The 13831-nt window shown below is 39.3% G+C and overlaps 1 protein-coding gene across 2 annotated transcripts; it reads left to right on the forward strand.

The window, feature by feature from the left end:
* The first annotated feature begins 913 nt into the window (after positions 1-913).
* On the forward strand, positions 914-13548 carry LOC122760376 (guanine nucleotide-binding protein G(I)/G(S)/G(T) subunit beta-1). Of its 2 annotated transcripts, none has more exons than XM_044015500.1 (11): positions 914-989; positions 2241-2347; positions 2917-2955; positions 3080-3186; positions 4779-4842; positions 5360-5522; positions 6904-6970; positions 7226-7427; positions 7828-8044; positions 10858-10973; positions 11236-13548. In XM_044015500.1, the coding sequence occupies exons 2-10, from the start codon at positions 2291-2293 to the stop codon at positions 10962-10964; spliced, it is 1023 nt and encodes a 340-aa protein (XP_043871435.1). In that variant the 5' UTR covers positions 914-989; positions 2241-2290; the 3' UTR covers positions 10965-10973; positions 11236-13548. The 2 variants fall into 2 exon arrangements, with proteins under 2 accessions (XP_043871435.1, XP_043871436.1); XM_044015501.1 differs by lacking the exon at positions 914-989 and adding an exon at positions 1592-1696.
* The last annotated feature ends 283 nt before the right edge of the window (positions 13549-13831 follow it).

The raw sequence follows: 13831 nt of genomic DNA on the forward strand, positions 1-13831 counted from the left end.
TACAGAAAATGCACTCAGACAACTCAAGACAGAGGGTCAAGTGACTGAAACACTGAGGGAGCCCAAATTGTTGAATAACTAGACATAAGTAACATAAAGAAAATCGTTCACCCCCCACAAAGGATATACCAAAAGCCAGTAGCAGCAGTGTTTGTTGCAGACTGCTCACATGTTGTGGGAGCCACAAGGCTTGGGTAGCCAGTCAGCAGCCGTAATGCACTGCAGACACCGCCCCATTGTTCCCCAGACACCGTAAAACTCTGCACAAGGTGCAAGTATGTTGGAGAAGCAGGATTGGAGGCTCTCTCAACCTTTGTCCAACAGAATGCAAAGCTCAATCGAGAACTGATTACAACAATGTTCTAGTTATTCAATATTAATTTGCCAACAATGCCTAAATGTCAAGAACTATATCTGACAAATGCATTCTATTTTTATGCCCATGCGCCACAATCCCTATGGTGAGCGTAATAGTGTTGGCACAATGCAGTTGTCTTTCAGTAACATTTTCAAAACACAAACTGAGGAAGAAACTGGATATCAACTTTTGTGATCCAAAAATTATACCCATCTATCTTTCTGAATTGTTAAATGTCTATTTTTTTATCTAGATTGAGCCAGGATAATCCATTTCCAGGAAATGGATTTCCCCTAAAAATCCCCTAATATTTGCAAATGTTCCAATGTATATTTATGGTATGTTTGGAAAAATCAGCTGGCCGTCTGTGTGGGTTTAATTGTCTTTTACACAGAGGGCTATTACAGAGAAGACAAGAATTAGCCTGTGATATTACCGGGAGATGTTTTTATCACCAAGATTATGGGGTTAAGGCTCCTTGCTGAGATGCAGACCCATTTATCAGTACTGGCCAATCAGGTGACAGGTAGCTACAGGGATGTCAGGCGCTTGAAGGATAAGGTATTCATTCAGAAGGTCTCGACACTCCTCAGGACAGAGGACCTATACCGAAATCTAGAGAAACAGGGAGGTAAGGTCTGTTTGCAGTATTAATACAGGATTTGACATAAAAGCAGTGTTTTTCAGTTTTTTCCATGTAGCTGTAAACATTTGTAATGTCAAATTGTCCATTTGTCTATTTGAAAAGAGAAATCCTCAACAGAAGACAATTCCTCAATTTACTAAACAAAATGATGGCTCTGAAATTATTATTATCATTATCCTGGTTTTAAGTGTTGCAGCAGAAAGTTTTACCTGCCGACTTCTTGTATGCAATTTATTTTTGACACTTAAAGCAGTGGTGACGTTTCAAACTGCACATTCATCCAGTGTCGAGGATGCTTCAGGGGCCCCAAAACCCAAACTTCGTAATTGTTACAGTAGAATTTTGAAGTATAATTTGCCTTCTCTGGGAGAGTGAAAGTGTCTGGACTAAGAGCGTCAACCAGAGGATTGGGGTCAGCGGGAAAGCCACTGCTTTTAGGATCATCAGCAGGTTTTGTCTTAACCGGATTTTGCTGGAGGAGCTGAATCAACTGTGTCCCAGGATTACAGAATGACATTGGAGGAGAGTTTAGAGTCCAGAGGCCAGGGCATTGATAGTTTCAGCAGACACTGCCCAGCTGAGCTCCTTGGGGTTCCAGTTGTACAAGGAAACCAAAGTTGGCCTCTTGCTCTGCTTCTCGGCTTTCCTCATATCTGGAATCTTAATCCTTGCCTGAATTTGACGATCAATAGGTGGTTTATTTTGGTCTGTTGTTAGTGGAGTGTATTTTTCTTAAATGTTTTATCTTTCATTTTTCCCTAGGCTGTTGAGGAATGGTTATCAGCTGCTTAGTCTGGCAAGATATTTAAGCAAGGGTTTGCTTCTGTTCCAGTGTGAAAACTAATTCAACATCTTCCTCAAAATTGATATCTTAAGCTTAAAGTAGCTGTCCTAGTGCTTGTTGCTAGGTAACAGTTTCGAGCTGGCAAGGACAAGTCCAGAGCTGTCAAGGAAGTGTCGGACTATGATTCTCTATGACTTATTGTGAACCTTAGATTAAGGTGACAGTATGTGATCCACAGCTGCATTTTGTTGAATTAACCATTGTTGTCAAATTATCATGAAAACTGGAGGGTATGGTATCTTTACAATTGGCCCAGTGACTTACATGTAATTAGTGCTCCATAATTCATTGTACAAATGTGTCAATATGAGCTATTTGTTTATACATTTTGTGCATTTCAACAAACGGCTACACGTCGTGTTAAAGTTGAGCATTCCATTTCTTGTCTTCAGATCAGCAAGAGACAAGGCGGCGGCGCGAAGCACACCAATAGCAGAGGAAAATGAGTGAACTGGATCAGCTACGCCAGGAGGCTGAGCAGCTCAAGAACCAGATCAGAGTAAGTCCTTCACTGACCTCAGGCCTGCCTGTTAACTATTCTGTTTTCCCACTAATTAACAAATAAATATTTTGTGAATTAGCTTTTATGTGCTTTCACATCAGTGTTGAAAGTCTTCGTTCTGACATTATAAAGATGCAGCACATTTCAGAGATTGAAAATTGTTTCCAAATTCTATGTCCAGTAACACAATGCTAATAATCACCAAATCCACTGCTTAATACATTTTAGAACAACCAATCGTATTCCACAACAAACCACTGCTGCAAATCACAATATGAGAATGTCTGTGCAAAATTAATATAATATTAATATAAGAATCCTCCATACTTGATTGGGGATGTTGTGCCACTGTACAGTGATATTGAGGTGTAAATGATAATGTAGTCTTTATAAAATGAACCCCACTGACCGTTGAATAACACTAATGATCAGGTTTTTGATGGGGGCATTTTTCACGGTTAGTTTCAGATTATTCAGTTTCTTTGTTGCACTAGCAGTTTTCAGCTTTCCAGAAGAGTAATTAAATCACAGATATTATCAGATTTAACTGGGTTGTTTTGTTACAGGATGCCAGGAAAGCGTGTGCGGATGCTACCCTGTCTCAGGTAAGAAATATGTTCACGCCATGATTTTGATCTCAAAATAACAAAAAGCAACTTGACCATACACAAATCTAAGTGCTAACTCATTTTTGATGGCCTCTGTTTCCCCCGTCTTAACCTTGTTTAGATCACAGCTAACATTGACCCTGTTGGCCGAATTCAGATGCGCACTAGACGGACACTGAGGGGGCATCTGGCTAAAATCTATGCCATGCACTGGGGCACTGACTCGAGGTAATTTCATTCATCTTTGCCCTATTTTGTGTTTATTTTCCCTGAGGGTCCTTGTCAAATCACGACCTTCCACAATAGCACAGTCTTTTTTCATAATACTCTTTTGATATGTTCATATTGATCTGTCAGATATACATATGCTCAGTGTTCCAACTATTCCACAGTGGTATATTTGTGCTCATGCGCAAAAGGCAATGGGTTGTTTAAAGCACATTGGCCCTTTATCATCGACTCTTCTTGTAGTGTGTCTATTGTGTTGTGTGTCTATGTCTGCCGGTGTTTGTGTGCATTGGGGGTGGGGTATGTGGGTAGGGAAAATACTCAAAATGGAGTCAGCCTTTGTCAGTGCTGTGCTGATGAAGCAGATGAAGTAACACTCCTCGCTTCACCTTAACGTCCGTTTTCCCTGGAGTTGTACACACCCCTCTCCTCAGCAACCAGCAACTTAATCACTCAGGTGCTGGTGAATGTCAGTCCACAGAGAGGCTAGTGCAAACTGCTTTGTCACCTCCTCCCCCTCCTCTCAGTTGTATATACCTCTGTTGTTATCCACTGTCAGCTCTTTCTTTTTGTCAGAAGTTAGGCTATTTATTAACCTATTAACTACCTACAAAATGACATTTTGATCTATCATGTCATCTAAGTTTGATGGTGATGGCCATGATTGAAAAACTACTTGAATGTAATCGTTTGCCATTTGTTGAAGAAAGAACATTAGTGTTTGTGTGATAATGAAAGTTTTTTTAGGCTAAATTTGCCTTTTCAAGGTTATAATGTCAAATGGAAAAGAAACAAAAACCTTTACAGTGTATTGTCAGTGTTGATCATCTTGTCTGTCTGAGAGTGTGAACATGGAACTAAATTACCTCAATCAATGTATGACTCTATTATTAAAGAAAGTAAGCAGCTCAGAGTGTTGCATCATGGCCTTGTAGCTGATGCACACATGTGCACCTGTGTTGTTCCTGAAGTTAGTACAGCTTTCTGGTTTTGAAAGAAAACAAATCTTTCTGTCACTGGCCTGATATCTGGTGGAGAGAGTGTGCACATGTAAGTGCGTTCCTGTCAGTCTGGTAGTTAAGATTTACTTAGTCCCACCAGGCCTTGGTGTGTTCACTCTTTTTCCTGTGTGCATTGGGATTGTCACTGTGGTTACTCTTATTGGAGTCACCTAGATAGCGTCGCCACAGAGGTACCTGAGAGTCCTCTCTTACATGCTGCATTTGCTGGCTGCTTTCGAGTACATAAAATATTGAAAGTGAATAAATTATCTTGGAAAACATTTATAGTTTATTATAATTACAGATACATGAATCACTGTCTCGTCTCTCTGAATCATTTGTTTTTAGGATTAGTGCAGTCTATCCTGTGTTATGCTGAGATGTCGACAGCCTGAAAATAGATCTATATACAGAAACATATAATCATTAAAAACACAATCTATTGTTTATGTGGGTATTAACCAGTCATGACTTGCACATTTCATTCCACTTTACTTATTTGTCTGCTGGTCAAGCTGAAATGAAAGTTGAGGGACTGGTCATTTACAAGTATTCTTTGGTTTGAATCTTGTCTTTTGTTTTTTTTGTTAGGCTTTTGGTCAGTGCCTCCCAGGATGGCAAACTCATTATTTGGGACAGCTACACCACAAACAAGGTAAGAAAAATAACAAACATATCTCAATGTCCTGTCATTTGTGTGGTCTTGTCCTATATTTCTGTAAGGAAAATTGTACCTGCACTTTATTTAGCCGTTACATTTTCAGTGTGTGAATTGAGTGCGGAAACTTATGGCAGGTGATGTAATCAGCCACCTAACGCGCCACTTTTGGGTGACACTTTGAACAATAATAATCCCAAGTTATAATTAATAAAGCAATGGAATTATTTAATGCTAATATTAGCATCTAAATTGATTTAACAGAGTTGAAATTAAATCTTACACCCTCAACTCTGGCAGCTGGGTTCATTTCTATTGACAAAATGCTGCGTTCACTATAAAACAATTTGCAAGTGTTAGAAGGCGCCAAGTAATGCTATTTATAGTTAGCATTGTGCCCTTGAAAGGTTAAGTTAATATTGTCGACAGACTTTGTCACCCCCCTCCCCTCTCTCTCTCTCTTCCATCTGTCACTGCATACTATCTAATATTAAATCTTCCTCCTCTCTTCCAGGTCCACGCCATCCCGTTGCGCTCCTCCTGGGTGATGACGTGCGCCTATGCCCCCTCTGGGAACTACGTGGCCTGTGGAGGCCTGGACAACATCTGCTCCATCTACAACCTGAAGACCCGTGAGGGCAATGTGCGTGTCAGCCGTGAGCTGGCTGGGCACACAGGTAAGCTGGACATATCACTTAGCATGTGCCCCTTTACCCGTCAGTCCCAGGATTTTGACAGAACGATCTGTCAGTTAACATTTGTTCTAAAAATACTCAAGATTCTGTAGGCTGTTAGATTTATTTGTACTCGTATATTACTTTACACAGCTTATTATCAGATAAGCTTTAGCTTATTATCAGAAGAAATCTCTGCCTACAACAACACACCTTAAAATGCACATCATATTACTGATCACATACGCTCGGTATGTGTATTCTCGTGTAAACAGGAAGTGGATTGTGTGGAGTTATCCCATACCACTCAGGAAGTGACTGTGAAACACTGCATCATAGGTCCTGAAGGTGTCTGTTTGAGCCAGTCCAAACCAAAATGCCACTCCTCAGTGTGCAAACTAAGAGAAGGTCGGCATCTGAACTTCTAGTTGAGGTTTTCCAATGCAGGGGCTCTGAAACTCCAGAGTAGTCTGGGTGGCAGGTGTGGTGTAAGTGTAGCTACAGTAACAAAAAAAGGTTGAGGAGTGCTCTTAATCAGCAGCAACAAAAAAAATCCTCTATTTAGGAATATGGAGTTCTCTATAATGGCCACTGAAAAGCATCCACCAGTCACTGACCAGTCTACATTAGACTTAAGGCTGTTCAAAGTAAATGTACTTAAAATCTCTTAAGATCTGCACGTCACCTTGGTTAAATGAGAGAATTTATGGGAAAATGCAAACATAAGGTGCCGTTGTGTTTGCCGCTTTACACAAAAAGATGCTTTAAAGATAAGAGGAGTGTATATGAATTTGTTCACTGAGATAATTTCACTTTTGTCACAGACTAAGGATGGGACACTTAACCTGGACTGTAGAGTATTTTGCATTTATGTAATTATTAACCCCAACTTATAACCAGACAAAAGTGCGATGTGTGATGTTTTTGTTGTCCACATGTACTCGTATAACCTTAATTATTTTCACATCCCGTCACATGTTGTCTGTCTGTAATGAAGGAAAAACCAAAAACTGGAGATGGTCGTGCCATATCCCAGCTCAAAGTAATGAAAGTGTAGACGAGGAGCATTCATCTGATCAGTGTCACATGATGCAGGAAGTGTGTCAGCGTTTTCGTTCTAGTTCCCTCACTATAGGGAGGGGTACATGCACTCTGCCAGCTAGTAAAGGATGAGCCATGGAAACAAGTCATGACCCATTAGACACATTTCTTTTCCTGTTACCAACAGTAAGTTGATCTGTTCATCACACATTTAGACAAACAGCCTTCTCAGAGGTGCTGCATTTTTTTCTCTATGCAGACAGTAAGGAAATGGAACTGGTACCCCTGAGTGTGAAATAGGTAATAAATGAGTTATTAAGTCAATATGTTTGATTCCTCACAGGTTACCTGTCTTGCTGTCGCTTCCTGGATGACAACCAGATTGTCACCAGCTCTGGAGACACCACCTGGTGAGTTATTAAACTGCACCTATCTCAGTTGGCCTCACACCTACTTTTTTTTTTTCCTTAAATAGTATTTTACCAGAAGGTTAATACTGGTATAACAATATGACTAGCTTATATCAAGCACGTGGAAACAACCTTTTGGATTATGTGCACTTCATTCAGTCACCAGCATCACTGTATCATGTCATGCCTCAATGACTGTAGGTTTTTGTTTTGTAACATCTGTAACTGGATGATGGTGCTTCTGTTTTCTTGCAGTGCTCTGTGGGACATTGAGACTGGTCAGCAGACAACTACATTTGCTGGTCACACCGGTGATGTCATGAGTCTCTCTCTGGCACCTGACACCAAGCTGTTTGTGTCTGGAGCTTGCGATGCCTCAGCCAAGCTCTGGGACATCAGAGAAGGAATGTGCCGACAGACCTTCACTGGCCATGAGTCAGACATCAATGCCATCTGCGTAAGGCGTCTCTCTCACACACACACACACACACACACACAATCCCTTTTTATGTTGTATACCTAGTATCATGTTTCTAGACATTAAACTAATCTAAGTTAAGTGTGTCAGAGCAGCTGCGTCCTTAAGGGCAAGTTCAAGTGCAGTCACAAGTTTCTAAGCTGTGCAAATAAAGAGGCAGCTTCTTCAAGTCTGGTGTTGATGATTGTTACATATATTAAAATGTTTGTCTGTTAAAGCTGTCTTCTGCATAGCTGAGCCAGTTCAGAGCATTTAAAACACAAATCATTTCTGCTAATGTATAAATAGATGTTCATACTGGAAACTAAACAGTTTTGATCACAATTGCTAGATAAAGGCATTATTGGCAACTGAAAAACTCTTTTGACCTTCGTTTTAGTTCTTCCCCAATGGCAATGCCTTTGCCACGGGCTCAGACGATGCTACCTGCCGGCTGTTTGACCTGCGTGCTGACCAAGAGCTCATGGTTTACTCACATGACAACATCATCTGCGGTATCACCTCTGTGGCATTCTCCAAGAGTGGCCGCCTACTGCTGGCCGGCTATGACGACTTCAACTGCAACGTGTGGGACACTTTGAAGGCCGACCGTGCAGGTAAGGCACCATGCAGGTGGGAAGAGCCGAGCTAAAGAAACTTACTAGGGCAGACGTCTCCATGCTGCTTCATACAGGCAATTTCAAGATTCCTTTTTTTTTTCAGGGCGTAATTGCGCCTAATGCACACTAGACATATCACCACATCAGAAACATGTGATGGAGACTGCGTGCAATTAAAAACGTTGTGGGGTTTTTCTTTTGAGCAAAATGACAGTCGTAGTACTTTAAAGTCTTTAAAGACCCATATGTAAACATCCTATTTGCTTGGCCAATAAAAGTGATCCTTCATCCGAGTTTCAACAAGACATGGTACTGTCTAAGATTCTAACAGTATAATATCTTTAAGTAAATATATCATGATCTTATGATGAAAAAGTCCAAAAGCCCCGTCACTTCCCTTCAGCCGTCATATCACTTAAAACACAGCTGATTAACTGGTAGGGGAGGGATTATGTTATTCAATGCTGCAAACAACCTGATTGACGCTTTTAATACTTTGGTGTACCTTTTTAAACGGGTTGTCAGCCCATGCCTAGTTTCAATGTCTGTACCTGTTCAATATGTCCCAAACACATGTTTGTGTCTGCAACACCTTTAAAAATAATAGCACTTAAATAATCACTAAAATGTTGGTTCTCTGAATCCAATTTCTACCAACAAGGCTTTTATTGTGAAATAGTTGCAGGACTAGTAGATGCACAGCTTCACATTGAAGAGTTTTGGTGTTTAGATGAGTTCAAAGGGAAAACCTTTAAGCATATTCAAGCATTTGTAATGCTGTAGAGCTGGACAGTTAATGATTTGAAATCACAATTCAAAACAACGCAGTTAACTAATCGCAAAGGTTGCAATTTAATTGCTTTACGCCAGATGGAAAATTGCCATAAACATATGTTGGAAAGAAATCTTATCTTTAAGTTCTTATCCTTGCATTATAGTTTAGTAGTTAACATCTTGGTGGGTTTGTTTTGTAATTCCCCATCTTGTTTTAAAACAGTAATACAATGAATATTATAGTGAAGCTTTACGTCAACAAAGATATTTCTACCTCAATCTATAGCAGTTGTGTGAGACTCAGCATATTAGCAACATAGGCTCATACAGTGCATGTGTATTAGGTGTAATTGAAATGATTACTTGCTGCCTGCACAAAACTGTCAACTTGATATTTAAAACTCCAAATTGTGAGAGTAAATGTGAAATTGTTTTACGTTGTGTGTTAGTAGAGATGTGCCTTAGCAGTGCCTGGACTTTACAGTGATGTAACCACAGATTTTTGTTACATACATCTGTATTTGGATGGTTCAATGCTTGGTTCATCAGTTTCCCGTCAGAGACTATATTAAGGCAACTGGACATTTCCAAAGTTGTGAAAAGTGAATAGATTATTACGAATCGGGCAAACAGTCAAGACTCTGAATACACTACAGAATACAGAACACTCTGCAAAGCTCCATGAATGTGATGTAGACATGATTATGACAACAACTCTGTGTGGAAGCTTCACATGTCGCAGCTCAGCGCTTCATTAAAATAAAAACCTCACATGCCACTTGTTACTAGGAAAGAAAGTGTTGCTTTACAAACGTTAATCATACTATGCAGAGTTTTGGAGCTAAAAATGTACCTGTAAGGAATGTAATGTAAAAGAGAAACATGTCAGAGTTGAGAGTCCAGTTCAATCTAGAAAATGTGGTTAGGATTGAAATGTCCTGTTTACTCACAGTCCCAATGAAACACCCTGTGAGGTACACAGCTGACCCTGTGTCCTGGTGGCAGCAGCGTCACCTGGTGGTCATTATCAAACTACTCCCCACGGAAAACAATTGGAGAGTTAAAGCAGTTTTTCAAAGTAGAGTAGGATTAAAAATGTCCTTTTCCCCTGTTGATCACTGTTGGTTCATAAATGAGCAAAATTAAGACGATAATCTTCCTTTCAATTCCTGTCGCAGTTGCTTGTCCAGCAATGTTTTCATGTTGTAGCTTTAGTTGAGTTTACAGCATAATTAGGCGTCTTATTGTGCCACACACTTGCTCTTTACTGAAGGCCAACAGTGGAATATACACATGATTTGAACAGTTTGATAGATGGCGTGTTGTTTGCCTGCGAATAAACTGCCAAATCATTAACACCTGATCAGGAAACAGCGTCTCTATTATAACACAAGTGATTTGATATTGCAAAATTTTTTTTGGGTGGGGGTTGTCTGGGTATTGTTAGTAGTCCTCTTTGACCCTAGAAAAGAAGATATAAAAGGCATGAATGTACATCTGGGAGAGCAGCAAGCGTCAACTGCTCCTGCAGTGACGAGCCCCTATGGGGGCATGAATACTTTACAGATATTGACATAGTGGGATAGGGATCAGAGGAGGCCCACAATTGAGGCAGGCCATTTCTAATACAACACACACACACACTTAAGCACAAATGCTTCATGTAATAATAATTATGAGCACATAGCATCGATACAAGTCTCCAATAATTCCAAACAACACCTGCTCTGCTCAGGTGTTTTTAATCTGTGTGGTTTTAAATGAACAACTATAACATGTCTGCCAGGTCGTTGTTAGGACTCCAAATGTCCTGAAACCTTTCCCACATGTTTCACGTGATAGGAATGAGCACAGGTTTCCATGGAGATGTCCCTAATGTGTAGTCGTTTGGAATTCAATATTTTGTTGCTAATGTCCAGTTAGAGCTGGGTGATATTGCCAAAAACATGAGTTGCTATTGATAATTACACAAGCTGGTGTGTGATATGGGTCATGCAGCTTGTTGCTGTGTCTGAGCCTCTGCTGTCTGTGTGCAGGTGTCCTGGCTGGTCATGATAACCGAGTGAGCTGCTTGGGTGTGACCGATGATGGCATGGCAGTGGCAACAGGGTCCTGGGACAGCTTCCTCAAGATCTGGAACTAGAGTCTGAAGGTAAATGAGCAGAGAGGAGCGTTTTTGTGCAGAGCACCACAGTGACCACCTCATCACCAGTTTCATCCCAGCTAGAGTTTGCATTTACTGCCACCTGGGGGTTGATAATGAACATACACATGACATGTAACACATGAACTTCTTGTCTGATCCGAAACTTAAGTGATGTTTTTTTTTTATCTTAACAATGAAAGTATAATTGTAACATTTGTGAATATTAGTACCAGTAACAAAATGTATATTTGTTCTTTATTTTCTCCAGATGGCATCTGGACTCCAAAATTGAGTGGAAGACCATTCCAACATCACATTGTTAAATTTTATTGCATATCCAATCTTTTCAAAAAACACCATGATACTGACTCCAAACACCCCCCCACCCCCACCCTCCCCTTAAAGAAATATCAAGGGCAAAAAAATTCTTTCTTTCTCTCTCTCTTTCTCTTTCTCTCTCTCTCTCTCTCTCCTTCTCATTTAAAAGAGCACAATTGTCTGTCACTCATTCAGCTACAAAAACATTTGAGAGGGGAAAAAAAAGCTTGGAAGAATTAATGGTTTCCAAACAGAGCAGAGGGGAAAATTGTGCATTCCTCCCATGACCATGGTCTGGTATTGTAGTAAGTAAAAAAAAAAAAAAAAAAAAACACCACCGCCACCAAGCAAACATCCTCATGAGACACAGTTCAGGTGTGAGTGAAGGTTATTACACGACAGTGATCTAACTCTCAATAGCTTTTTTTGGCCATGTCTATTTTTTGTTTCTGTTTTCATTTTTTTTATTTTTTTTTCTAGTGAAAGAGAATTAGATCAGCAAACTTGTCAGTTAATGTTTAAAAATGAGGATCAAAGCTTTGTTTTATTTCCTAGTCTTTACACATTTTAGAGAATGTTTTTAAGTGGAAAACTAAAAGAACCTCCAGATCATGTCATTTTAAATCCAGCTTTATCCCACTGGAGAACAAAGTGAGAGAGTTGAGCTTCAACAGGGAGTCCTCAAGCCACTTCTGGCCCTGCTGTATATTTAGTCCCATGATACTTTTACTGTTTTTCTTCTTCTTTTTTTTTCCAGTGTAGTCCACAAATCTTTGTTTGCACAAAAATTAAACTTTGCATATATAGAATAATGTCTAAAGAAAAAAAAAGTTAACTAACCAAGCACATGCTGTTTATGATAATGAATGCTCGTTTTTAAAACGAAAAAACAAACAAAACAAAAAAAAACCAAACCATTTTAACCATTCTTACACCTTTTTGTCTGGCGACAGTGTAGAATAATTAAATGAAGATTAACCCAGCGGATCATAATCCACCCTGCCCTCTTTTTACTCGTTTTTTGTTTCTCCTTTTAATTTACTTTTTCTTTTCCCTGGTTTCTGTTGCCCGTGGTTGGGACCGGTGATGTGATTTTGGTCGGGTAGGGAGTTACCTCCACTTTCGCCCGGTTTGCAATCCGGACGTTTCTCTTATAACAGAGGTGCCCATTCCGTGCTTGGAAATGCAGTTACTACTCTGTGAATGACATGTTGTATAAATCAATGTTTGAAAATAATGATATTGAAACTTTTTAAGTTAAAAACGAAAAAAAAGATTTTGGTTGTCTGCCATGGGTGGGTTATCTCTTAGAATCGCATGCTGTAGAATTGCTTAAAAAGGTGCATATGGAATTAAGTCCTTTGATGTTTTTCTTTAAGAAAATAACCTGTTGAATATATCAATACAATGGTATTTATATTTTTCTTTGTCTTTCTTTTTCTTTTTTCTTTTTGTTTTTGGCTACTCTGTGCATACATGATTCAACTACAATGTCAAAGCTATGCACTTGAGAAGCAAACCCTGCAACATTAATGGTTACTTGGTCCATACTTGGGAGGGATTCCACTAATTAAGAAGTAACGTAAATGTTTAAATTGTACACACATGCATACATACATTCATTCACCTAAACATACACGATCTCAAATGGAACAAATAAATTGTCATTCCTACTGTAGCAAACAAAAATTCCACTTACAAGAAAAACATTTTATAACAGGTTTTTTTCTGTCCTTTATTAAAAAATACAAAAAAAATGCAGCATCTGAATGGCAGAATTTTCTGTTGTTCCCTTCTTGTAAACAGAGACGCTCTTTCTTTAGCAGTAGTGACATTTTTTCCATTCTGTTTTTTTCTCTGCGACATTCTGTACAAAAAATGTGCTGTAATTGTGCGTTAGGCCTGGAGTTGGCAAAAAATAAAATGAAATAAAAAATATTAAAAATTTATTAAATTCCCTTTCCTTTTCTCTTTCTCCATCAAATAACTGTAGAGCTCTGCACCCCCACTGTTCCCTTTTCACCTTTTGTATTTAATTTTAATGTCAGTCAGTGTACAACCGAAAGCTGGATGCAAGATAGAAACTATATTAAAATGTACTGTTATTTAAGATGTAATAAAAAGCAGTTTGAGATGACCTACTGTGTTGAGTGTGATTCACTTAGAGCGGTTCCCACTGAAGCTAGAATGTTGCAGACTGTTTTTGGTTTCCTTGTAATTATGTTCAAGTCAAATAAACAATTTCTTATCCACTGGTGAATCAGCCCGTCTCCTCTGTGCACTCATTTACTGTGTGTGTGTGTGTGTGTGTGTGTAGGCAGGCAGCCATGTTGAATATCCATTCATGTTTACACTGGGTGTAAAGAAACAGTAATGTGAGTAGATTTTTTTTTTTTTAAGAGCAGATATGTGAGGATTTAACTTAAACTGTATCGCTGCTTTTACAGCAGATCTGAAGCACTAGTGGTGTCACTGTATATCAGGTCAATGCATTTGTTTGCTCACGTTTCACTGTCTTTATTGCCCCCTAGTGGACATATTTTTTT

The sequence above is a fragment of the Solea senegalensis genome, unplaced genomic scaffold, assembly GCF_019176455.1.
Source record: "Solea senegalensis isolate Sse05_10M unplaced genomic scaffold, IFAPA_SoseM_1 scf7180000013495, whole genome shotgun sequence".
NCBI classification, from domain to species: domain Eukaryota; kingdom Metazoa; phylum Chordata; class Actinopteri; order Pleuronectiformes; family Soleidae; genus Solea; species Solea senegalensis.